Source organism: Malaclemys terrapin, chromosome 4 (assembly GCF_027887155.1).
Source record: "Malaclemys terrapin pileata isolate rMalTer1 chromosome 4, rMalTer1.hap1, whole genome shotgun sequence".
Lineage (NCBI taxonomy): Eukaryota > Metazoa > Chordata > Testudines > Emydidae > Malaclemys > Malaclemys terrapin.
The window spans coordinates 138774310-138800935 of record NC_071508.1 but is presented as its reverse complement, the minus strand read 5'-3'; the positions used below and the strand labels follow the sequence as shown (position 1 = coordinate 138800935).

Below are 26626 nucleotides of genomic sequence, written 5' to 3'. Positions count from 1 at the left end.
CAGAAGAACCATTCAATACAACGCAGCTCTGAGTGGGCACAGGATTCTTGTATTCCTAGTCAGTTTCAGAGAGCAGCTGGTGGTGTCACCAGTAGTGTCCTGTTCATGCTAATGGATAATTCTGTGAGGTTCTGAAGGCCAGGGCCGGCTCCAGGCACCAGCCCAGCAAGCAAGGAGAAGGGGAAGGGGCTCTTCGGCGGCGGGTCCCTCTCATAGGGAAGCACCTGCCGCCGAATTCCCACCGAAGAAGAAAGCGGCGCGGTGGAGCTGCCGCTGGAGTGCCCCGATCGCGATTGCGACCTTTTTTTTTTTTTTTTGCCGCCACTTGGGGCGGCAAAAACCCTGGAGCCGGTCCTGCTGAAGGCTGGGTGAATGGCAAAGCATGGCAGGATCCTAAACCAAAATTACAACCCTGTTTATCAAGGGGCATTAGATGAAAAGGGGCACAACAACATTATGCTGGCCAATGCCAGCTTGAAAAGGATTCACCCAAAATGAACAACGGCCACCAACTCGTGAATTAGAAGCTTCAAAAGTCTGCAAGTTAAAGCACAGCATCCTTTATAAAGAACCTCAATGGAAACGCCACAGGCCTGATTCTCATTCACAAGGCCTCTTTGTGCAGCCCTGACAGTATAAGGGGGCTTTAGTGTAAATGAGAAACCATCTCAATGTCAAGTTTAATTATTCTTGAACACTGACGTCCATTCACTAGACATGCAGGGGTGAAATCCTGGCCCTACTGAAGTCAATGGGAGTTTTGCCATTGACTTCAACAGAGCCAGGATTTTACCCACAGATTTTTCATCCAACAGCAATAGATCAAACCAGGAGTGAATGTTTCCCTCACTCCCCTGAGACACTGAATTAGAATACTGCAGCAGTTTCCCTGATAATACTGCCTGTAAACAACCGGTTCAATAAAGAGCTGTGGTCCCTTGGTGTACGGTTCCACCGGGGCACACAGACTCACTCAAAATGCTAAGGGAACCCTGGAAAGCTCAGGTTTCCTCTGAAAACTGTGGGCCACACCCAGGCCTGAGCCAAGCTCTGTGGAGACAGGCAAGCCAAAGAGAGGAATGGAGCAGCCTCCAGACAATGCCATCCCCGTTGTAATTTCATTGGGACACAATATTCATCAACTCACAAGTTTCCACCTGCTGAAAAATTGTGTATGTGTGTGTGTGACAATGCTACTGTGTGCACAATTAAGCACACAATTTCTAGTGTGATATGTGCCAATCAAAAACATATTTATATCCCTATAGCTCAAAGCTCCGGTTGCCCAATTCTCATCTCCACTCTGGGTACTTTGTACCGCTCAGCTGCTACAATGTGCCATAAAGCCAGTCGATCTGGCCAGGCGGGAACTGCTATTGCATAGGAGGTAGCCCCAAGCGTTGTAGAGCTAATGTCGAGGCCCCTGGTGTGAGGGCCATCACTGTGGGTGCATCTCTATACTCTAGCTATTTCCAACTGCTGGAATAGCCACTTGGGGCTGCCAGCAGCCAGACATAAGTTTTAGAGCAGCCTCTGGTCTGCTCTAACTTACACTGGGGGACAAACTGGCCCACCTTCAAACTGACAGCCACAATAGTGGAATAAAACTATCTTTGTCCTCCACCACACTCAGGACCTGCACCAAGCACAGCTAAACTGCACCCCAAGAATCAGAGCCTAGAGTCTGAAAAGTTTTACATTATGTATCTCTCTGTATGTGTATCCATTTTTGTCCTGAAAAGCAATATAAATGTAACACCGTAGCACTCTGATCCCATAGCATCAGAAATCTGCTTTGCTTTAATCCAGCTAATGCTATGCTATATATCAAATAATTCTATTTTGGGGACACATAATGTAGCAATCAGTCTTATCACATGTAGATTGAGAACCCAATTTAGAAAATAAAATCTTATGTATCCTGTTGATTAAAATTACACCATCTATCAAAAAAACAGACATTTATTGGCTATCATCTTCACAATCCCTCTTTGATGTCATCTACTGTATTTCTCAACCTCAACACCACACGCTCAAGTGAGTAAACCCAAAAAGCCACAGTCCACCCAAAAACTGTTCTCTGTTTCATACAGCAGCACAACTTTTTATTAGAGAGTAGCTTCAAAACTGTTCCTGTCTGAAAAGGCATGCATTGGACGTTAAACCTATTGGATAAGTTTTCGATCCCAGTCTCATACCCCATGGACCAGCAAAGACTGGAATTTCTGCTGAGGCAGCATTCCGAGACCCTGGGGCATGTGGAAATCACCACACTGCTCAGTGTAACTCAACCGGCTAAGGATCAGGCATGGAAAAGAGTCTGACCCAGTCTTTGAATGAAAAGGTGGTTGCTAAATAGACAGACTCTAAAGTGGATGGGTAGTTGGAAGTGACTGGAATGGGTTACCTAGGGAGGTGGTGGAATCTCCTTCCTTAGAGGTTTTTAAGGTCAGGCTTGACAAAGCCCTGGCTGGGTTGATTTAGTTGGGAATTGGTCCTGCTTTGAGCAGGGGGTTGGAGGTCCCTTCCAACCCTGATATTCTATGATTCTATGAAGAGAAAAAAAATGGAGTCTATATTAGAAAGCAGCTCTGTCTACCCTACTAACCTCCTACTCAGGAGTAACATAAGAGTGACCTGGTGAAGAGGGCCAATACAATGGAGGTGTCTATTCTGGAGCTGGAAGATGTAATTTCCAGCTCAAAAAGCATGCTAGCTTCATCAGAGCTAGTGCAGGTATGTCCACTTGAGTTATATCTTCCAGCTTCAGTGCCAAACATCCATGGACCATTTTCATCATTGAAACAGGGTTTACGAGGGACTTAAATGGTGCACAGGCCTCATGCTGGCTCTCTCCATAGGGGTGAATTTAACCCCATATAAACTTTTACATCCTTAGAGAGAAAAGGTGGGAGACGGCTCCACATGTTATACCCATAGCACATAAACATACACAAAAACACTGCTAGGCAACAAACCTTCTGGCACCTTCACTATCTGAAGTATAATTGAGGGGGTATTTTTAATAGTATTTTAATAGGAGAATTCATAAGTCCTCATGTTTCAAAGGTGTTTAACTAAAATTTTCTTATATTTCTGTTCTGTACTTGTAATGGTTTTAATTCAGAGCCACGGGAAAGAGGCTCAGCTGGCAGCAAGTAGCTTATATAGATGTGTTTCAGTACAAAGAAAACGTAGATGTGATCATGGGAGTGCAACAGGGCAATTCTATAAGTGCATCTAGGATGGCTGTGATGAGGTTGTCTCCGTCAGCCCCCATGAGTTTGTAAACTTGCTTGCTATTGCCTGTATTCAATATTGTATGGTAACATCACAAGCTTGTTCCTACACCATTGCCTGCAATAGGAAGCCTGAATACTTTCAGGAATCTTGGATTCCACAGGTTTCCCCTCCTCCTCAATAGAGAAAAGCAGAGCAGGCTACGTTTTCCCATTAGCAATGCGCTTATTGTCTTTTGGTGAAAATGGAATGGTAGTTAACGTACCGCACATATAGTTAGATTTGCTCCCTGGGTTGCTTCAGTTACCAGCAGTATAACCAGATGTAGGCCCCGGGCAGCAGCCGCTCGGACAGGATTGTTGGTGCACATGCTTTATGGGGCTTGGAGTTGGCTAACCCCGTCCACAGAAAGCATCTCCCAGGGATTCAGCGCTCTCCCAGAGCATCTCCCAGGCAGGGCTGGCTCCAGACACCAGCTTAACAAGGGAGAGGGGCAGCACCTGCGGCAATTCGGGGTGGCAGGTCCCTCACTCCCTCTAGGAGCGAAGGACCTTCCACTGAACTGCCGCCGCCGATCGCGGGTTTTTTTTTTTCCAATTGCTGCCGCCGATCGCGGCTATTTTTTTTTTTGCTTGGGGCAACAGAAATGCTGGAGCCGGCCCTGCTCCCAGGCACTCAGTTGAGGAGGCTAGGATGGATGTCCGGCCATAAATTAAAATTGGCCTCTCCTGGCAGACCACCAGACAAGGGGTGACAGTATGTCCACCTGCTCCTAGGGGTAACTGTCCCGATGGTGACAGAGAGTGCAGTTTGCACCTCAGTGTGCTCATGGGGTAGGCCTCTTGTGAGTCAATTAAAGCAAAACTATTAAAAATCTTCCACTTGTGTGTACTAAAACCCAATTTTTAAATATCCTACCATGTCTGCACGTCTCTTTCAAATTCATTACAGGGCCCGATTGTGACCTCACTGATGCTGGTGTAAATCAGCAGCAATTAAAAGGCAAAAGAGAACCTAGCCCAGAGTCTCTAAAATTTTCCTTTTCCAATGAAGATTTTTCTTCATTCCTGCCTTGCTCAGAACGTTTATACCATCAACAGCTGTTACAAGACAAGTCACAAATTCCTGAACTCAGGACCTGGAAGCTAATTAAAGGAAGAACTAGCTTTTTTTTTCAAAACATGGATGGCAGAAAATATATTCATTGGTAAATGTTATAAAGTAAAAACAAATCTATATTATCATCAGAAATATTCTCTTTTCATTTATAGCTCAACCCTACAACATGCTGAGCAGTCTGGCCCTGATCCAGCAAAAGCACATGAGCATGTACTAAACTTTAAGCACTCGATCAGTTCCATTGACTTCAGTGGATCTATTGAGGTCAATGGAACTACTCATGCACACAATCAGCCACGTGTTTAAGTGCTTTGCTGGATCAGAGACAAAGTACTCAGCACTGTGCAGGATCCAACCTTTATAGTTATAAATTCTATTGATTGCATTGGTACCTTAAATAGTTTATTGGTAATTTTGCAAACTTTTAACAGATCATTTTTAAATTAAGGCTTTCAAGATCATTTAAACATTTTAGCAGAGTACTAATTTTCACTCAATATAAATAATTAGTTTGTAAATATACAGAGGCTACGTACCTGCAAGTGCTACTCTTCTGCATGACGTCAGCTCGATGATATCCAGAGAGTTTACAAAAACCGTCATTACTATAAACTACAGGCCAGTCCACAATCTGGGCATTTCCCAGTAAAAAACTTGATTCTAAAAAGAAAAATAAGAGAGAGGAAGATTTGTAGTTAACCACCATGTAAGGTTAAATAATCCTTGTGTTATAAACCAATTGCAGACAGTTATTCATATGGATAATATCAATCGGATCTGAGTTTAACAGATAACTGAACAAATTAAAGGCTCTAAAAAAAGGATATGGCATTATAAAATGAAAAGTTACATTTGATTGGACAGGATTTGTTCCTAGTATGGCTTGAAGCTTCTTTCACCTAAAAGCACTAAAACAAGCCCCAGCTCTTAAACAATTCATACAGTAAATTCTAAGAATCACCTATTATCAACATCTGATGAGGATATTGTGCCTTGATATCAACCTTGAACTACATTATAAATTGTTTATTTATGTGTTAAATGGTCAGTGTGCCTAGCATTGATGACAGGAATGTTGCATAATAAGACAAATAAAACACTGTGCTTTTCACAGTTCCCAAAGTGTTTCACACAATTATTCAGAGACAGCCATCTCTGGGGTGGAGGACAGTAGCCAACACGCAGAAAGAAATTTGCACAGCTATGCACTGTGCTATATCATGCCTATAATGGCAGATAATAGATAAGCTGAATGGAACTCTAATATAGTGATGGGAAGCAAGGAAAGTAAAAAGTTCAAGGCTGAGATTAGAAAAGAAAACAACATTGTAGATACAGACTGGAAACATCTATTTTATGACATAAAAGGAGGTGTTGGCTCTGGTTAATTCTATCAGCCTATATCAGTTCCTGTAAATATGCTAATATTTGCAGTGAGTATTTTCAGGAGGCTGACCCCATGTTTAAATATTGCTTCAATCATCTGTTCTTTTAGTCAGTGCCTACAGCTCATATACATGAATTGGCACAAACATATTAGGAGCTAGTCCTAAAACAGTCTGATTCACCAGTTTGGAACGACGTTCCTCCAAAGCTCCTTTTAGCAAGGTGTTTCTGAAGCAGGAAATATCCATTTTCTTCAGCTGTACTGCCACAGTGTTATATGCTCATCAGCAATGCAAACATTTCTAATATTGTTCCTGTAACAATGTTCTCCCTATAGTCTAAAACAGAGGTTCTCCGTTTATGACCCAGGGTCATCTTTGAGCATTGTGTAAATGTGTTTTTACTGCGGCCTCGGAGCGATTCAGTAACTTTCACCACTGGAGTGGTGCAAAAAAGCTAATGAAATGTAGCCATTAAAAGTCTCTAATGTACAAACTCAGTGATGATACAGGTATCTTCTTATCAGCACAGGTATTGTCCAAAAAAAGTCCAAAGGGGATTTTTTAGCAGCTGTCGTTATAATAGTGAAAGGATAATTATGCCTACTGCTTTTGTTTATTGATATATTTACCTTACTTTCATATCAAAGAGCGATAATTTGTGTTTTTAATAAGTTCTACACTGCACTCTTTCGTATGGTTTAGAGGCTTGAATGTAGAGTATATAATCCAAATAGTATTCTATCCAACATGGTAAGTATATTGGAAAATTTTTGAGTTTTTATATACATCTCTCTCATATATTTTACAAACTTGAATTTAGAAAAAAAATCTGAAAATAAATATTTTTCCTTGTGAAAATCTAATAAAGACAGAATGATGTAAGGATAGAGCTTTGGGTTTCGTGAACTTCAACCTTTTTAGATTCGTATAATTAGTCTGAGTTCACCCAAAAATCTTTTTTATCCCAAGAGGGAGTCAATATTTTTTAAACTTGTTTTTCTACCTAAAGGGAAGCAAGTGGCCAGGTCCATGACTGGAGCAACTATGCATACCACAAAACAAATAAATAAATACATAATGTTGGATGACAATGGAAGCTTTGCTATTGACTTCAATAGAGCTAAGATTTCACCCACTGTACTGATACTCCAGGTATTTTTTCCTCTTCCCTCTACTTTCTACACAGCGTATCCCTGTTTGTTACCCTCTCTGCACCATTTCCCCATTATTATCTAATTGGACTTTCTATTCTTTCTCTCTCTCACACACACACCCCCTGACTAAGCAGAACATTAGTCCAGTAATGTTTGGGTGTGAATTCAACTTTTAAACCCAGGACATTTAGATGGGTGTAACAAGTGTGTGCATCATTGCTGGGGCGGTAAAAAGGGATTAAAGAACTGCATAGTGAGGACAAAAAAAAAAAAAAAAAAATCCCAGGACTGTGACGAGCGAGTGTAAAAGAGATGGTCACGCTTTGGAGACGTAACCAGAGTTCTTTTCTGCACCACTGTTTTATTTTGGCAGCCCTACTGCAGTACTAACAGAACCTTATCCGTAACACCCCCCGCCGTTTCCAATTCTGAATATGATTGTTCCCATGGGACAGTTTTTAATTTTATCCAATGTATCTGCATATCAGCCAAACCCCTCTCCCCCATTAGAACTGATGAATGGTCTTCACAACATTCACCCCAATTAACTCCTCTCAAGTGAGCACAGTTCAGAGTTGGTGCAGGACTTAAACGTTCCCATGTGAGGAAAATACTACTTGGGAGAGACTGTGTGAATCTACAAGTATTACATGAGTGTTGAATCAAAAACAGGATTGATTTTGCGCACACACAAAAAATACTCATTTTCTATAACTATCTTCCCTAAGATGTTCTAGACACTTAGAAGTAAGAAACACCTTATATGAAAACAGGAGTGTCCTCCATTCACCAGAAGCGAACTGACTGGCTGACATTTCTATTGTATCCATCTTTCAGCAGAATCAGATATCCAAATATAAAATCATTCAGGGATATCATGTGGATTTGTGACACTCCCTGGAGGACCTGAGATTCATAAACCAATAAACGGATTACATAGATATGTAGTCTTATCATTTGTGACAGAGATAATCTTGATCCTATATTCCTGTTATGTAACTGTTTCAGAACACAATGTACACAGCATAAGAGGCATGTCACAGCCAAGAGCAGACATATGGCATGCCTGATATTAAATTTTTGGACTTTTACAGCATCTTACATCCGAAGATCGCATAGTGCTCAGAAAGCACTAATTAACAAAGCCTGACCAAACCCACGGAAGATAGGAAAGCAGCATTGACTTTGGGTTATTGTTTTGTTTTTGCTTTATTGATTTTTCATTAAAAACAAAAAAAAAGTAAACGTTTAGCAAGAGGCTAAATTTAGTACAATGATCATTGTAACAAGCATCAGGCCAAAGACAAACAAATATACAAGTCTCTTGCTTTGTGTATTTAGCGTCTTCTCTTTACAACTTTGACAAAGGAAAGAGCCTATAGATATACCAATGCAATCTGAAAAATGCTGATTTAGTAATGACATCCTGTCTGAGTCTTCTTATATCATAACCACATTAATGCATGTGTATAACACCAACCTGTCTTTTTCCCCCATTTGATTGCTGATAGAGTTATTTTCTCCATCAAAGCTGCGTTTGACAATCTTTACATTACTTCTGCAATTTTGTCAGAACAAAACCCTAAACAGTTTTTTTGCTAGACACCAGAGTTTCTACAAATAAAGCAGGGTTGGCTACCCCTAGTCAGTGCTGGAGACAACGCCAATCATCAGCTAACCTGTCCCATACATTTTTTTTTCTTGACACAAATTCTAAAAATACCATCAAGGCATGTGCAAAGGTCTTTCAACAGTTCTGAATACAAAGATGGGACCCTCTCCAAGCATCTGTGAATTAAATGAGTCTTTCTGCAAACAGCAGGAAAAGGGCACCGACATGTCTTCTAGTATCAAGAGATGAAGTACTCAGGACACAGAAATATAATACACCTCCGCTTTATTCAGAGAGTAGTATTAATGAATTATGCACTGGTGGAGAACTAAAGGCACAGATTTCAGTGACCTGCACAAGGTCACACCCCAAAACTCTGGCAGCGATTGTACCCAGGAGTCCTTGCTTGTCTTAACCCTCTGTTTTAACTGCTAATATATTCTGAAATGTTTCGAATTTTTGCACCCCATTTTATTTCGTTTAGAATCTAACCTCTTGATAACAATAGGCATAACTGAACAAAGGGTACAGCATAGCAGTTTATGGGGGTTTTGCCGGGTTTGAGATGTGAAGCTTTGGATCACATTGTCAGAGATATCTAATGGAGGACGAACATTTAGGTTTCTGCAGCGACTATGAGCAAGGTTTGGTCCTAACGGCCAGTCTGGGACTAAAGTTACCTATTTGCTGAGGCAGATTAAGGTTTCCTGGAGCCCTGAACCAGAGGAAGTGGGGAGCCCCTCCCCACCGCTTCTGCCTGTGACCCTGCCCCTTTCCACTCCTTCTGCCTGCAGCCTCACCCCTTTCTGCCCCTTCCCTGGGGGCAGGGCCCATCCTTGTTCCACCCAGGGTCCTCCCCATTCCACCCCCCAACCCCTTTTGCTCCGTTCTGCCCTACCCCCATTGCGGCCCCAAGACCAGAGAAGCTCTGTCCCTGCACCAGGGGGTCCACCACAGGGGTCCGGGTGCTGGGGCTTCCCCCACCACTGCCCACATTTCTGGGCACTGAGGCTTCTCCCACCTTGCCCGCCCAACACTTCTGCCGGAGAGCAGGGTTGGGCACGGGGACTTCCCCTGCCGCCCCGTGGCTTCTGCCAGGGATGGGTGGGAGGCACTGGGGCTTCCCCGTCCCATGGCTTCTGCTGGGATTGGGGGCCACTGGGGGGGGGTCTTCCCCTGCCCCGTCTGCCTGGCGGTGCTGCTGCTGGGGAAGGGGGTTGGGGCATGAGGGCTTCCCCCACCCAGCGCTGCTGCTGCGGGGCAGGGTCAGGACATGGGGGCTTCCCTCGCCCTGCCCACCTGGGGGCCAGGGCTCTGGGCTTACAGCGCCTGGCAGCAGATTTTTTCCAGGGCCCCACAGTTGGCTGGGGCCCCTGGGCCCGGGCCCCGTTGGCCTAGTGGCTAATGCGCCATTGCCTATTTGGCCTAGTTACAAAATTATACAACCTACCTACCTGAGGAATTTCTAGACCATCCATCGTTTCCAAGATTAAGATTTACACAGAACTGACCAGAGTGGATTCTGCTCTCCATCTCCCTTAATATCTTGCTGGTTACACTTGCTGGGGAGTTAGTTTTGTTTGTTTCTTTTTCATTTTCAATACTTGCAGGACAGCTTTGGTCAAAACTAGTACTATGGTGTGCTTCATGTTCAAAATACAGTCAACTCTGGGTTCATTCTAATCTCCTCTGACAGGCTGCTCCATATAGCCAAGGGCCATTGAGCACTGTGGCTAAAACGTTGTCCAAGAAGAATTTCCCAGGACGCTGGCAATGGAAGAAGGCATTTTTTGCCTCTGCTAACATTTGGTTAGTGATAAAACTTCAGACTACTTTGATAAGCAGAGTGAGAGCAGTATTCTGGCTACCTCCTTAGGCAGTTTTCCTCTACCTACCAGTGCCCCTGTGTCAGATCCAATGGACTTAGAGTCCAGGGATTAAAAGGTTTCGATTGTACACACACATCAATGTAACAGAAGTTTAGTGGGGCATTCAATCCCCACTTGGTACAAACTGTGTTCTTAGATTAATTTATATTTAATTTAAAATATGGGTAATTTAAACTCATGTAAACTAAGTGCTGCATGGTATGGCCCAGAAAGGAATATATTTTCCTTCCACGTAAAGCAATGCACAACTTGCCAGGCACATTATGGAGGAAGTGGAAAAGTGGGGAACACTTGCATCTGGCCCATTCAATATTGGCCAATGCTGAACACCAAATACTACAAGATGTGATAGACTCTGATCCAACATCGGAATGTAGGAGCCGAGAATTTCCCAGTTAGCTAACTGGCAATAGATCATTATTTGAAAAGATTCACATGCAGCTAACTTTAAAACTTCCACAGTTATTAAGTTAAAATATCTATTAGTGTATTCCCTCTTGCTTGAATGTAATTGATGTGCTGAAAATGCACTTTCATTTTACATCTCCTTTGAGAAACGTCCATTTTTATGATGTCTAAGCTGGTCTGATGGCACTGGGTCCACCAGGCATTTTTCCCACCCCCATCTTGTTAGTGTGCTGCAGAATGCCTGAAGCAAAGTTCTGTAGGATGTATATATTCCTTTAATAGATACTTCTAAAACATTGATGACTATAGGAGAACAGGAATGCAGGACTCAGGCAAGAAAGAGTTCCTAGCATCTCAGAAGGGTCAGCAGCCCTTTTAATGAGCTAACATTACTCTCGTATTTACAAACTTTAATACAGATGGCAAGCAACTGTACTACTGAATGTTAGCAAATATTCCACCTTTTGCTAGCACTGTTTCTTGTAAAAATCAAATATATTTTAAGTTTCTCATGCTTCTATTTTGCACATAAGCTCCTTCATATAAAAAGGTAGGAGACTAGGTAGTACAGCACCAAACCTTTAATATTATCTACACAATCTCACAATAGCTAATGTTCAGCTTTGTTCTGAACCTGGGAACCTTGTTTTTAAAAAATGAGCACAATGTTCAAGTAATTTTTTTTTAACAACAAAATGCCCAAAGCGGTGTAAAAATACATGTTACATAATGATGGAAAAGCAAGAACAGCTAAATCACTCTAGGAGAAGATGTGTTTAACCAAGTGAAGAACATCATCTCTGCTCATCTTGTCTTAGAAATACTCAAGTACAATTTGTAAAAATCACCATTTCATATTTACATCTCCTCCCAGGCGAATATGCAACTAATCTTTTAAGGAACCAAACTATGTCAGAAGAAGGAGATATACAAAATCAAAGACTCAGTTACACAACCAGAAATGAAAAATAGGAAAAAATAAGAAAAGAAAAAAAACACATCTTCCCATCTGAATAGATTTATTATCCAAATCAATTTTACAAGCATGGCACTTCCAATCCAGACAGAGCACAGCCAGGAACTGACAGGCTGTGTGAAAATGCCTGGAATTCTGTTTCAACTTTGGCTTGCTTCTTAACTCTCTTATGAGAATCCCAAACCACTTACGTGACTGTCAATCAACTGTCCCAATAACTAAACCAATATCAGCATAGCCCTGCAATCTGCACTACCGCCTCTTGGAAAACTCATGAGACTCTGTACAAAATAAAAACCTTTCAGATGCCCCCCTTTATATTTGATTTCCTTTTAACCAATCTAATTAAGCCCTGACACAGACAAATAATGATATTCTATTGAATTTAGTCAACGGAGCCAGCTACACACTCACGGCATCGCACACAACCATACAGAATACAATAGATAATCCTGATCCTGTAAGCTGACCTGCATGGGCAGAGCCCTACTAAAGTCAAGGGGGCTCTGTGCAGGTGCAGCAGTCTTTCCATGCGGAACAGTTTGCAGAATCAGGGGGCCAAGCTTGGGCATGGTGCTATAGATGAGCCATTACATTGATACCACAAACCTCCTTATGACATTCTTAATCTGTACAGTAAAGGCCGTTCTACATTTTCTAATACAGTGTTGTTGTTTTTCCCTCCTGCCTTTTAAATATGTAGAATCATGTCAGTCTTTTCAAATTCATCCAAACCTAACTCCTGAGATCTGCTTGACAGATTCATCACAGAACAATTTCCTGCTTCAGATATTTATTTGTACTATTGTTGTTAATATTTATATTACAATAGCAAACTGAGGAGCAACTCACGATTGGTTCACCATTGTGCTACAAGCCATGGCCCTGCCCCAAAAAAGCTGCTCATCAAAAATTATAAAATTGGGTACACAAATATATGTTTCACTGTATTATCACCATGTAGTTTGCATGACAGCTATGAGCATGGCAGTTGTCAGCAATTTCCAAGGCAAACACTAAAAGGAAAACATTATAATCTGCATTTAACTTATTGTCCAAACATTCAAAAGTTAAACTGGTTGCTACACAACAGGCCTAGTCTCATGTATGTTCTGATACTTCACTCTTTACTGAGACAAATTTCCCACATACCTCAACAGGTGTTTACATCAATAAAGAAAACAGGTTGTCCCCCTTGGTTGTCTGAGAAGCTATTTTATTGCATGATGGCCATAGATTTTACCTTCTAAGGCCACATCTATACGTACAGCGTTGCTGAGGCAGGTGTGGTGAAGACGCGCTATACCGTCGGCATAAAAAAACCCACCTCGGCAAGCAGCATAAGCTATGCTGGCAGGAGAGCACTTTGTGCACACAAACACTTACATCACTGTAACTTATGTCGCCAAGGGGAGTGGAATATATATACCCCGAGCGACATAAATTTTGCCTACATAGGCTGTAGTGTAGACATAGCCTAAATGATTTACATTAGTTCAAATCTTTCCCAGTTACCTTTTTACATGTCACAGATATCAACAAACTACCCATAAAACGTCCAATGAGTCGGTTCTCTATTAAAATTATGCCCACTGCAATTGGACCAAATCCAGCCTGCCTTGTTTACCTGGGTAGTCCCTTTAAATTCAAAGGGAACGCTCATAAGAGGAAGGCAAGCAGGATTTGGTCTATTTTGTGTGAAAATGTGTATTTCAAAAATAAATACTAATTTGCTACTAATCGCCACTTATCTGAAAGTATTATGGAATCTGCAGAAGCTGAAAGTGAAGACGTTTGGAAGTTACGTAAGAAATGGAAATCTTTTATACCATCTTATATCACTAAGGTACGTTTTTACATGGTAATTAACAAGAGAGCAAAACCTGGGGGTGGGGGGGAACTCCTTTGCCATTTATAGTGCTACAAAATATTGTATCCCAGGGCCAAGATTTTCAAAAATAGGAGCCTAAATTTAGGATCTCAGATCCATAGTTAAAGCGGATTTTGCAAAAGACATGTTTAATTTTATGCATGTGAGCATCCCATTAAAGTCAATGAGACTATTCATGTGTATAAGCACATACTTAAATATTTGCAGGACCAGGGCCTTCTTGGGACCTACCTACTTCTCATCAGTGCTGAGCATCCAGCCTCTCCCATTACAAGCAAAGGGAGCTGTTGGGTGTGCAGCACTATTGAAACTCAGGCAAGATCCTAAATATGGATTTAGGATCCCAACTTTAGTCTCCTCGTTTGGAAAATCTTGGCCCCTAATTTTAGTTGTACATAGGACCTAATCCTGAAAACACTTACACATGTAACTACCCATGTGAGCAGTCTCACTAGTCTCAATGTATTTATATTTCAAGAAATTTATTTTGAGAAAGAACAATGATGTCTGATTTTCACACTCTAATTTGTGAGAAAGACTGACAATGTTTTGAAAGCTAAATGCCTTGCACACCAGGCATTAGGCCCCAATCCTGCAGTCCTGACTTGATCAAAACTCCTAATGAAGTCGCTGGGACTGCTCACAAGTCAATAGGATCAGGCTTGTAATTTCAAACGTGTACTGTTCTCAGGTCCACATGGTAGAGCTCAACGCCGAACCTGATCATACCATCCTAACTCAGGCAAAACTCCCCTTTACTCCAGTGAGATTCCCTCCCACTGGGAGCCAGGACTGCAGGATTGGGTCCTAATACCCATTGAAAGCGTTTATCTTTCAAAATATTGTCGGTCAGTCACACAAGCTCCTGAATACGTGAAAACCACACATAACTCTTTTGTCAAAACAAGTTTCTTGAAATGCAGTTTAACTTGAAAGAATTATTAGCCCACAACATTACCCCTTATAGACTCCCATCAAACAGAAAATAATGTTTTATTCATTTTAAAAAATCCTGTGTTTCAGGCACTAAATGCTGGCTAGCCACCAGGTAATACAGTGATAAAGTAGGCAAACTACATGCATTTCCCATTCAATTAACTTTCTTACATTTCTTGTTCGTTATATAGCTCGTCCAGTAACAACAAACTAAATGTTTACTCTAAAAGGCAATAATTTCATTTTACTGTTTTCTTTCAGATTAAACACCCATCTGTAGATGCAATAACACTTAGAGCGCCCTCTTGTGACATATACTGAATGCTGTTCTCCCTGAATAGAGGTAACAATCCCTCTTCCAGAGCAGAATCCAGCTGTCAGTAACTTGAAAGAAAAAGTATTTACAAACATAAAAGATATCTTCATTGTAATCCAGCCAATCAAATATCAGTGGAAAAAACCTAGCTCTTCCCTTAGCCAACAAAATGGTACGTACGCATTTCTAAACTATTAAATTGGTATCAATTTTTCATGATCAAATTTTTTACGTTTATTTTTTTAAAAAAAACACTATAAATATTGAAAAGGTGTAGTTGTTTTATATATAAAATTCCCCCTGGTTTCAACAGGAGTCACAGGCACTTAAGGCTTCAGGATCGGGCCCAGCAAAGGACAGTCTCCTGGGCAAGAAGGGGGTGTCTGGGATAGACAGCACTGCTCAACAATTTACTGCAATCATTATATAAGTTCAGATTCAAAATCCATCCTCAGGCAGACTTATAAATGCAACCCAAGAATTTAATCAAATTCCAGTTGTAATCATCTGGATATTTCAATAGTAACACTGTGCATTTCAAAAGCTAAATGATCCACTAATTATAATAAATTTATTAGACAAAGTTCATCAGTGACCTGACTGCAATGTAACGAGTTAGACCACAGATTAATTTGGCCACTGGTTTATAGCCCTTGTGCTTAAGAATTTAGGTACTTGTGAAAGGTGTTCAGCCCTAGTATTTCTACTAACTTGTCGTAAAGAATTTTCAGAATGGAGAGGTCAAACAAAAATCCATTTAATTATTGAGAGTTTTTTCCCTTATCAGACTTATAAGGCATCAGAAAACTCCTGATGAATAATTTGAGGGACAGAAGCGGGGAGCTGACACCGATTTACGTATATATATTTTCAATATTTAAAATGAATGTATATAAAAGGTTACATATATGATCGTACACCTTTCCCCTCCCCCTTTGAGTGTCACTTGTCTTCTTAGCCCCAGACCTTGCAGCTGGTTCTGCAAGGGGCAGTTCCTTTCACATATGTGGAACCCCCCTGACATCACAGAGCCCCATCAGGGAACAAGGTCCCTGTGGATCTGATTGCAGGATTGTGGCATTAAATTGTAAGTTCTTCAGGGCCGAAACCAAAGTGAAATCCTGGCCTCACTGAAGTCAATGGCAAAACTCCCACTTCCTGCAGCAGAGTCAAGTTCTCTCCCCAAGTCTTCATATGTGTTTGTACAGTGCCTAGCACAACAGAACCATGCTCCTGATTGGGCCTCTAAGTGTTAATGCAAGAGAAGTAATAAATAATAATGGTAATTAGAACTCTTGGTCTTTAAAGTAGGGCTTGCTCCCCTGCAAACTATTTTTGCTTTCTATTGCATCCTGCTGAGAAGTCCCAGAGTAAACTAGTTACAAACCTGTACATTTTTATGTAACCAGATTGTGTCCTAAACATAGGTTTTAGACTTTACTCATGAATTATGCAAAAGGAGAAGATAGACAGCGAGGACAAATTTCTCCTCTCTTTATTGACACAGCTCAACTCGGTGCTCAGCTTCAACATTTTGCTTTCCCTGCGTGTCGTACAGAAATGGGCCGGAGCTGCAAACTTCAGCTCTGGAATCAAAGCTGTGGGATGTCTGGATCCAGGTCCCATCTCACGTGCTTATGTCAGTGGAAGCTCTGCACATTTTGAGGAACCAAAAAACCAAAGGTATGCACTACAGTGATGAGCTGAGAGGAAGATTTTGCCCTAAGAAAGAAAAGTCCTTTTCAAAACCTCAAATTCTAATAAAGGTAAAAGGAAACATCGGAGATTTGTTCTAACACAGTGCTCTCACCCCCAAAAAAATTCTCTCGGCGAGAGGCGGAAACGGAGTCGACGGGGGAGCGGTGGCAGTCGACCTCGCGCCGTGAGGACACGAGATACGTCGACTTCAGTTACACTATTCTCGTAGCTGAAGTTGTGTATCTTAGGTTGATCCCCACCCACCCCCAGTGTAGACCAGGCCTTAGTCTACGTGAAACCTCATTTACCAGGGATTAGCATGCTTACAATGGGGAAGGATAACGAACCGGGGAATCTATTCATTTGCTCATTTACTTCAAGTTTCTTATAACCATAAGCAAGGGGGAAGGCATCAACACATGGCAAAAAAAAAAAAAAAAAAAAAAAAAAAAGCACAGGTACACGGGGCCTGGCCCAAAGCACAAACAGGTCAGTTGAACCTGTTTGTGGGTTGACTTCATTGACTTCAGTGGGCTTTGGATCAGGCCCTTCATGGGCTTTTTGTTTTGTTTTGTTCCTGAAAAATGTACTGACTGAGTACATTGATGGTATAGCAGAATGACTAGCTTAGGCAATATCAGTTGTGGCTGGATGAACAATTTGTGAAGAGGCCCAGAGTTACCATCCGCTGGGAAATCCTTTTCAAACTACCTGATGGAGCAATTTGGTGCTGTCCAAAAGGCAAAATAATTGGCTCTTCAAAAGTACTCTACAAGCTCCAGGATGAAAAGTCACCCCTGGCAAAGCTGATGTAGAAGAACTCAGAGCGGGGTGGGGGGGGTGATAATGCTACCAGAAATAAATGAGGTCACCCCAAATCTTCCCATACTTTTCAACTGGGGGGTATAATTTTAACCAAGGGTTTCTGGAAGTCCACTCCAGCATATAGATCATGGAAACACAGTGGCCAATACATTTCTTTGTACTGTATATGCATTTTCACTCTTTTCATGAGATGTCTCGAGTCTAATCTATTTTGTAACCAAAACTGGGGGAAGGGAAAGGTTCTTGAGCTTCCTAAACAGAAAGTTTCCAGTTCATGCTAAAATCAACCATATGACTGTTTTTAACACCAAGGTCTATCTACCACACTCAATCTGTGCACAAAACTCCCACTGTCAAAAGGCAGAGTCAGCATGAATGTCAACTTTATAAAATTACTGTAATTCTGTATATAAATGTTCAGTTGTTCAATCAAAATATATGGCCGTAAAGAAGTCTGATGGGATTTAATATGTGATGAGAAATCACAAACAAAAATAGCATTATTTAACCTAGAAAGAAATTAGAGGGGACTAGATTGAGATATTCAAAATATTGAAGATTATAATAAAAAAATAAGCCCTTTTTGTTTACTCTGTTCCGTGACAGTGAAGGGTGACTTGAAATCTGTGAGTACAGATATAATAAACAAAAATCAATATTACTTCACGGGGTGTATAGTCCTGCTTGCCTTATACTGACTACAGACAAGACTATGAGAGCAGGATTTGGCCCACTCAAGAGCCATTCATTATGGCCCATGCAATATAGAACTAACTGCTAATGAAAGATGTCATGGAATCCAATAGTGCTGCTGATTTCCAAAAAGCATGAATAATGTTATGACCATGACAACGTGAGTCATTAAGTGAAATAAAAATAATCTAATCTCATGCTTCAGGGTATAAAACTGATTACCTGCATGAGCTAGGAAGACATTCCCAACCCATCCATCAATGTACAATTGGCTTGGTGCATTATGGAAAGTTGTTGTATTCCTCCAGCATCAGATACCAGCCACTATAGGAGGCAGATTAGAGGAATCAGTGGTTTGATCCCATATGGCAAATCCCATGTTCCCATTTTTGGTCAAATTTAAATTAGATGGAAAATAAAGTATTTTTAAAAGTACAATTTAAAAAACCTACTGAGCTTTTCTATTTTTTTGGTACCTTAAGCCTTACTAAACTTTCATTAGGATAGCCAAGTGACCTAATTAGAACAAGAGATTAAGGGTTCTGTTGCCAGCCCTGCCACTGATTTCCTGTGTAACCTTGGGCACAACAATTGAACTCCCCATGCCTCAGTTTACTCATCTTTAAAATGGGATGCTAATGCTTATTTGTACCTCCTTGATCTGCTTGTGAAGTGTAATTATAATTCATTCAATGCTTTGAGATCCTCCGTATTATTTAATCTTTCATTTAAAATTCTGGCGAGTACACTGTTGCAAGAGACCCCTACTTCCCGTGATCGTACCGCTATAGAACTTGACACGGAATCAGCAGCCAAGCAGAGCATTTGATATCGGCAATACAAGAGGAAGAAAAAGATAAAAATGTTTGCTGGTTTATTATGAAGCTGACATTTTAAAACCAAGAACAACATTCTTTGACCAACAATTTCTAGGTCCCAGTTCTGCTCCCATTGAAGGCAATGGCAAAATTCCCATTGACTTCAATGGGCGTAAAATCAGCCTCCAAATTCTTCATCCGACATCAGTGTCAAACCCAACAAACTGTACCACTTAAGGCAGAAATATGAAATGAACTTAGCACAGTGCAACTGAAGGCATGGAAAGAACTACTGCTCAGCTGGACTTCAGATAACATTAGAATATGCGTTAACGATACATTCTGCAATTTTTTAAATCACTTTCCTCTCCTCTGTCCCTCTTTCTGATTCATGTTACTAGATTAACGCGGACATTGGCAGCACATAAATGGTCAGTGTTAGCCATCACGTTGCTGATCTAAACTTTTGTATGGTATCAATAGGCCAAATTCTGAGGTCCTTTTTCCATTTTTATTCATACAAGCTCCCACTCACTTCAATAGAAATTTGCCTCAGTAAAGACTAAGCAGGAGGTCAGAGTTTAGCCCAAAGTATCATCTGTGTTTTGTTGGTGGGATGATCTGTACCCATTTCATTATTTTAATGTGTGATATTCCTGAACGTGTTTCCTAATGCGCTGCAAGGCTAAAATAGATTCCAGAGGCAATGAATAATTTTATGGCCATGGAATTTTGAAAACCAACAATCCTGTCATTATATATATATATATATATATATAAAACAGAGGAGTCTGCGGGTGTGGAACTGCAGACAATACTCAGCATGTTTGCACAGCTACAGGATTACCACCACCCAAGTCACTGTAAATCCTAACAGCACCTTTGCAACAAAAATTAGTGTTGAAGTGTTACAAAACTCTATGAGCTTTAGACCACAGAACAACAAAAGAAAGATAAAAAGTGAGCCTATTAGGTAGACCCATTTTTAAAGACATAGAATGAATTAAGAATATATTTAATATATAGTTTCAAAATATGTTTTTGATTATTTATTCACAGAACCAGTTCACAAAAACTCAAAGTATTTAAATGCAATTAATAATAAATAATAATAAAGTTGGCATGCACTAAAGAAGCTATATGGAGGGGGGGAAGGTACCAGATGAAGAACAGCAAATGCTGGATAGATCAGATATCTACAACTACAGGTAAATTATGTTCTCTACAGAAATTATTTTTATGGGAAATTAACAGCATAGTTTGCTGTTAGTGGAAATGCACACTCACAAACATACACTTTTTCAGTTTAATTAAATAAAGACAGAAAGTGGTGGCTGAACAATTTTACAATAAAAGTATCTTCTCTAATTTGTCAACTGTGTCTATTATCGCGGTCAGTGTGGGACACTCTTTTAGCTGGAGAGCTAAAGTTACCAATGCTAGATGACGAAACCTCCCGAAGAACTTCAGGCATCACGTGGAATTAACCAAATTCCTTAAATTAACAGGAAAGAAAGCTGCTAAACAAATCAGGGCTTTATTCCTCTCTGATCTTCACCTGCTGAAGACACAAATAATCGGCGGGGAGGGGGGGGGGGCTTCTTTGCTATTGCACTGATGAGGGTCAGAGGGTTTTTTTTGAAAAGCAAATGTATTCGGGCTTCTTTCCCCAGCCACATATTGTGCCAAGCAGACCAGCAGCAGCGCTGGACGGCGATTAAGAGCATGCCCGTGGCTAGCGGGCTGCATCCAGTCTAAAGACACCCAGCACACCATAAAGTTGCGATGATAACCTAGCCCAGCAGCAACTAACTTTCCCCCGCTCTGGTCCTGATCTACAAGGCAGGGTCCCCCGAAAGGGCCGGGCGGGGTGTCCCTGGCCGGGCCGGGCAGGGGGTGAGGTGCCGGGGAGCTCTTACCGCTGGAGCGCCGGACGATGTTCTCCAGGAAGGTGTTCTGCGGTGCCACCAGCCCTCTCTTGCCGCCCGGCATCCTGCGCTTGCAGAGCCGGGCTCTGGAGCGGCAGGGGCGCGGCGGTGGCGGCTGGGGGCAGCCGGGGAGGTGTCTCGCGCCCAGTGCCGGTGAGTAGCTCCGGCGAGGATGGAGCAGTTCATGGTAGTAGCGCTCGGGCGGCGGGGGGAGCCCAGACTGTGGCGGTGCCGCACGCCGGGCTCGGGAACCGCAGGCTCCGGGCAGATTGCGCCTGCGCGCCTGCCGGGCCGCCGCTGCTGCTGCCGCCGCCGCCGGCGGCCAGCATGGTCCCGCGAGCTCGCCCCCTGCGAGCCTGAGCCCGCCTGGCGGGAACAGCGCGCGCTCAGCTCCCCGGGAGCTCCCCGCTGCGCTGGAGCAAGCCGGGAGCCGGGTCAGGCGCTGGCCGCCCCAGCCAGGGAGCGCTGGCCCCAAAGGGCTGCTGCAGCTGCCCCCGGCCCGCACCCTGGACAGCGCGGGGCGGCCGCTTCGGGGTTAGCGAGCGGGGCTCGGAGCCCCCCGCAGCCTGCCTAGCTCCGCCGGACCGTGGCTCCCCGAGCAACTGGGGCTGCCCCGTGCGCGCAGAGGAGCGGGGGATGCAGCCGGCAGGACGCGGCGCCGCTCAAAGCCCCCGAGCGCCGGCGGTGCAGGTTGCGGGGGGGCGGGAAGGTGCATGAGGCAGAAAGCCCGGGGGTTGCGGGAGGCAGGGCGCTCTGCCGAGGATGCTGCCTGGCTGGGGGCGGCGGGATGGTTTCCTGGCAGGGACGGACTGGAGGCAGCGCTGACCTGCCCACTGCCTAAAAGTTACCGGGAGATGCTCCGTCCTGCGAGGGGGCGGGGGAGCGCGGCTGAATAATTCAGGAGATTTGGGCGTTTGATGCAGATGGGGGGGGAGGGAGGAGTCAGCCAAGCAACTACCGTAGCGCTGAGCCGGAGCTGGGGCAGGCGGGGAGATGGGGCTTTAACCCCTTGCAGTCCCCGCCCGCAACAGCAAACTCGGAGGGAGACAAGAGCATCCTCCCTCGGCCACCTCTGCCGCGGGATAAAAGCGGAGGGACTCGCCCAGCCCGTGGTTGCTGGGCTGGGGCAGGGGCAGCCTCCCTCGCTGAGACGGGGCTGTGCCTGGCGTGGGCTCGCGGAGGGAGATGCGGAGCAGGACTGTGCCCGTGGCTGGGCGAATCCCTCTACAGCTGGGGCTGAGAGGGGTCCGGGGGGGAGAGAGACACACACACGGGATCTCGCCCCCCTCCCGGCGGGAAAAGACCCTCGGCTGCCGACCCTGTGGCAGGCACTTGGGGTGGGGGTCAGAGGAATGCTACAGCTTGGTTTACCTGCGCCCTGGGATGGGATATTCCCGGGCGACAGGGGTGGGTAAGAGCCCATCTCTCCCCCAGCCTCTTCGAGCTGAAGGTGCCCACAAACTCTCCTGGCCTAAAGGGTTATAATCCCGCCCCTCCCGTCCAGGGCGAGATTTAAACGCCCCTAGGCTGAGCAGAAACCAGGCTCCAGGGAAGAGGGGAAATGCTGCCACCTCGCCGTTGCCCCCAGCCAAGAACAAGTGTCGATCTCTTCCCAGCCTTGATGGGCAGTGTCTGTTTTCTCCAGTGCACAGACAGGCACACACCCCGGCAGCCATCCAGGCCAACTCAGCGTGTCCCAGAGCGAGAGAGACAGTCTTGCTCCAAAACCATTATGGGCAGAAATACTGGCTGCTGTCTGATGACTAAACCTGGCTGGCAGCTACTCCCTGCCATCAGCCTGCTAGCACCTAGTATATGATGGGCTTCACTGATGTGCACGGTCCTGGGGCAGGGCAGGAGCTGGCTGCAGGCTGAGGGAAAGAAAGCAGTGTTGCCAAGCCTCCAGAATTGTCCTGGAGTCTCTACAAATTAAACATTAATCTTTAATTAGAGATTACATCATGTGATGAAACCTCCAGGAATCCATCCAAACAAAACTTGCAACCCACAAGGAAAGGAAAGCTGAGGATGAAGGACAGGACAGGACACACCCCCTTACCCAGCCTTTCCCAGCTCATCAGCCAGGCCCTTCCTAGCAAGCTTGGAGGTTGCTGCCCCTGCACCCAGATTTTCCCATCTACCCTGTTGCCTCTTGTTAGTGAATTGTTGAATGTGGCAAACTGCCCGATTTACATTGGTGAGGCTCTTCCTTAGTATCTGGTTTGGGCAGCACCCATACCTTTCCCTCCTACTCCTGTGTGCGGTACTCTTTAAATGGCAGTTGTATAAGCCCCGACAGACCTGCTTTTAAAGGGAGACTGTCACCGTTTTTATACCGCAAATCCGATGAGCCTGAACTAGGTTTATAACTGATAGGGGAAGTCCTCCACATGAGGCCATGGGCCTGGCACCCTGGTGCAGCCACAATGCATGGAGCAGGAGTGAAGATGCTGCACACAAAAGGGTAGACTAAAACATCAGGCCTTACACTGGGGTGATTCCCATCACCCATCCCATTGCAATTAAAACTGGCTTTATGGTCAGGTTATGTCAGCAATATGGCACAGCGCAGTTGCACCACTCCAGAGAACTTTGGCCTTAAATGTCTTCTGCATTTGGGTTTTTTCAATGTACTATTGTATCACTGGGAAACAGCCCCCAGCCTATCACTACTTTTTGTATAAGTCACTAAAAAACAGAGCTTCAGGTCAAGTAATAAACCTAATAACCACAACTATAAGACTTGTGCTAACATTAATGTATGATGACTTACAGTTACATGAGAACCCAGCAGCTCCCCATCAGGACTTGGGCCTTGGTAGGCTAGGACCTGTATAAACAATGCTAGACATGGTGCCTGTCCCAGGCAGTTTACAATCTACAAGACTAGCAAGATATAAAAGCTGGGAGGACAGGGAGACTCCGATACATACCATTTTTATCTTCACACATTTTTTTAATTTTTATAATTACATAACTAAGTATCAATTTTCCCTCACTGTCTGTCAGTGTTCTGCCCCAAGTGGTCCTCAGTCTAGCCATTAAAAGTTGTCTGATACCTTGCAGCTGTCGTGGCAGAATTGAGTCCAGATAATAAATGCCTTAGGGCCACGTATTGTGTTATACTGTGTTTGTACAGCACCTAGCACAACAGGTGTGACTGAGGCACTATTCCAATATACATTATAAAAAATAATGCAATATTGCCAACCCCAACCATTCAAAAATTATGAGTCAGGTACACACAATCACTCAATTAGCTTAAAAATTATAATTTTTAAACAAATAATGTCTGGGGTTCTTTCTGGCTTTTGAGCCCCTAGGGTGCTCGGGACTGACATTTTCATGCTTTTCTCTACAACCATGAGGTGAGCACTAGACACTTGCTTTTACAAATGAAAGCTGATATTCTCATATATTCACATGACCCCGTGAGCTGGTGCTAGAAAAAAAAACAACCAATAAAGATAAAAATCACAAAAACTGGCAACATGGATAATGATCTGTGACACGGAGCAATGTTTTAGCAAAAAGTGTAAATCTGGCCACACGTGGGTGGTTATGCATAAAGAGAGGGAGGCAGCTGGGGCAGAGATGGCTCAGCCATCTACAACCCCTTTATTTTATTTTGGTATCCAGCACTACCGTATCTCTCCTTTCCTACATCAGAGTCCCAGAGGAACAGATGAGTCAGTGTGTGGTGAGAGAGTGCACATTAATTGCGGTGCATGCTTTTCTATGCTCTTGACCAATTCCAGTTTCCCCCTCCAGCATGATCATAAGTTATATAGTAATTCTGACAATAACTTGAAAAGGATTGGGGAATAAAATCCTGTGAATGAGGCAGGGACCCTGGAAGAGAGCAGTGTGTCTATTGTTTCCGCTTATGCTATTTTTTAAAAATCATTTCAGACTACATAGGATCACAGAAAGAAAGATGGAGAGAAGCTATTAGGTATTGGCCCATCCCTGCCAGTACAGAAGGATACCCTACAGAATATTCTCAAGTGTTTAGCTCACTCACACTGACTCAAGTGCTAGTGCCTCCCTTTAGGAGATTATTCCAGAGCAAACATCCTGTTTCTAATCAGAATCTTTTCAATTTTTCTGCCACTTTGGTTTTCTGGATCAAGGCCTAACTAAAATCAATTGAACTTTTAATGTGATTAAAACTAAGCATGCCATATTGGGGGCCTTTTCTTCCTGAAACCCGTAAGTCTACTATTTAGAGCCCCAAGTTTCCTGTCAATACATGTAGCAGCCTAGTAGATAGTTACCTGGACTGCTGAAAATCCAAACACAGGTTATGTTCTGATTTGCACTAATGCAAATCAGGAGTAGCTACAATGAAATCAGTGGAATCACACCAACATAAAACTGGCACATGAACAGAATCAGGCCCAAAGTGTCAAACCTTCAGTAGACTATCTCCTCAGAAACACAGCTGAAATGTTCAGGGGCTGTCCTTCCAGGAATGATTTTTTAAAAGCTGCCCCCTGTGAGCACTGCCCCAGATATAGAAAAAGTCGGCTTCTAATAATTGGCATGTGGAGTACTCCATGCCTGTTTCTTTAAGGAGATGTAAGGTGGCCCTTTGGGTGCACCCATGCATAGCCAAACTGACTGTCCTAGCTGGATAATATTTCCAGTCACTCTGCTTCCAGCCCAATCTGGATTCTTTTATTTATTTTTATCTATTTTACTCCTCACTTCTGAAAACAAAGCCAGCTCTTTGAATTTTGGATCCACACCCTCGCTTGCTTTCCCTTTCCACTTATGTTTACTTCACTTTTCCTCAACATTTTTAAAATGGCAATTGAGTCCAACACTCAGCCCATCTGCTACGCTTCAGGCATCCAATTCTGAATACCACATTTTTTAAAAAGTAGTTCTACCACTCTAGTTTCAGCGGCACTAATTGGACTGTAGGTTTTTGAGGGGAACAGGCTCCAGGGATAAATCCTTAAATGTCACCACTGTCTGGAAGGACAGGAAGAGTACAGTGTACATGGTGGGACCCGAGCCTTCCTTCAAACATTTAACTAAGGTGCCCTCCAGAGCAGCTTCTGGCATCTCATTTCTGTCCTGAATTGCTCAGTAAGTCTAAAGATAACCTTGAAAAGAAAAGGTCTGATGTGAAAGAGAGCAAACAGCAAACGGCAAAGGAGACTTCTGTCATCTTGTGGGGATCTTCAAATTATACTTGGTTGTTAGTTGGAAACAGAGTGGCAAACTAGCAAGCAGTGAGCTGTCAGATAGATTTGAGATTGGTGTAATCTGGAAAGAGCCTGCTAACCCTTTTCCTTCCTAGTCAAAAAATGTCTCTCTCAACTGCCTGTTTTTAAGTGGGACAGAAAATTCATTTGAGTTCCAAATATACTTTCCTGCCATAAAAATGCTAATCCAAATCATGCCCTCCAGTTTGTTCATGCACCACCACTTGAAATCCTGTGGTTCAGGGAATCATGTATTTTAAAAAATTAAATACAATAATTCTAGTTTAAGAAAAAAATGTCAATTTCAAAATTCTTTTAAAAAAAATCAAATATTTCCAAAAGGAAGGAACCAAGGAATTAGAACATTTGAGTACTGGAGTGGAACAGTAAATATTATTATTACTGTATTACCATAGGACTTAGGAGCCTAGTCATAGACCAGGACCCCATTGTGCTAGGCACAGTACAAACACAGAACAAAGATGGTTCCTTCCCCAAGGGCTCACAATTTAAATATAA

At 43.2% G+C, this 26626-nt stretch overlaps 1 protein-coding gene across 1 annotated transcript in view; it reads right to left on the bottom strand.

Moving 5' to 3' along the window:
• The window catches only part of KCNH5 (potassium voltage-gated channel subfamily H member 5), a 227699-nt gene extending 206631 nt beyond the window's left edge, over positions 1 to 21068 (bottom strand). The window contains exons 1-2 of the mRNA XM_054027148.1: positions 20883 to 21068; positions 4896 to 5019 (exon numbers count right to left, since the gene is read on the bottom strand). Of these exons, the coding sequence (XP_053883123.1) occupies positions 4896 to 5019; positions 20883 to 20955 (197 nt within the window). The 5' untranslated portion in view covers positions 20956 to 21068. The remainder of the gene's footprint in view (positions 1 to 4895; positions 5020 to 20882) is intronic.
• Positions 21069 to 26626: the final 5558 nt, after the last annotated feature.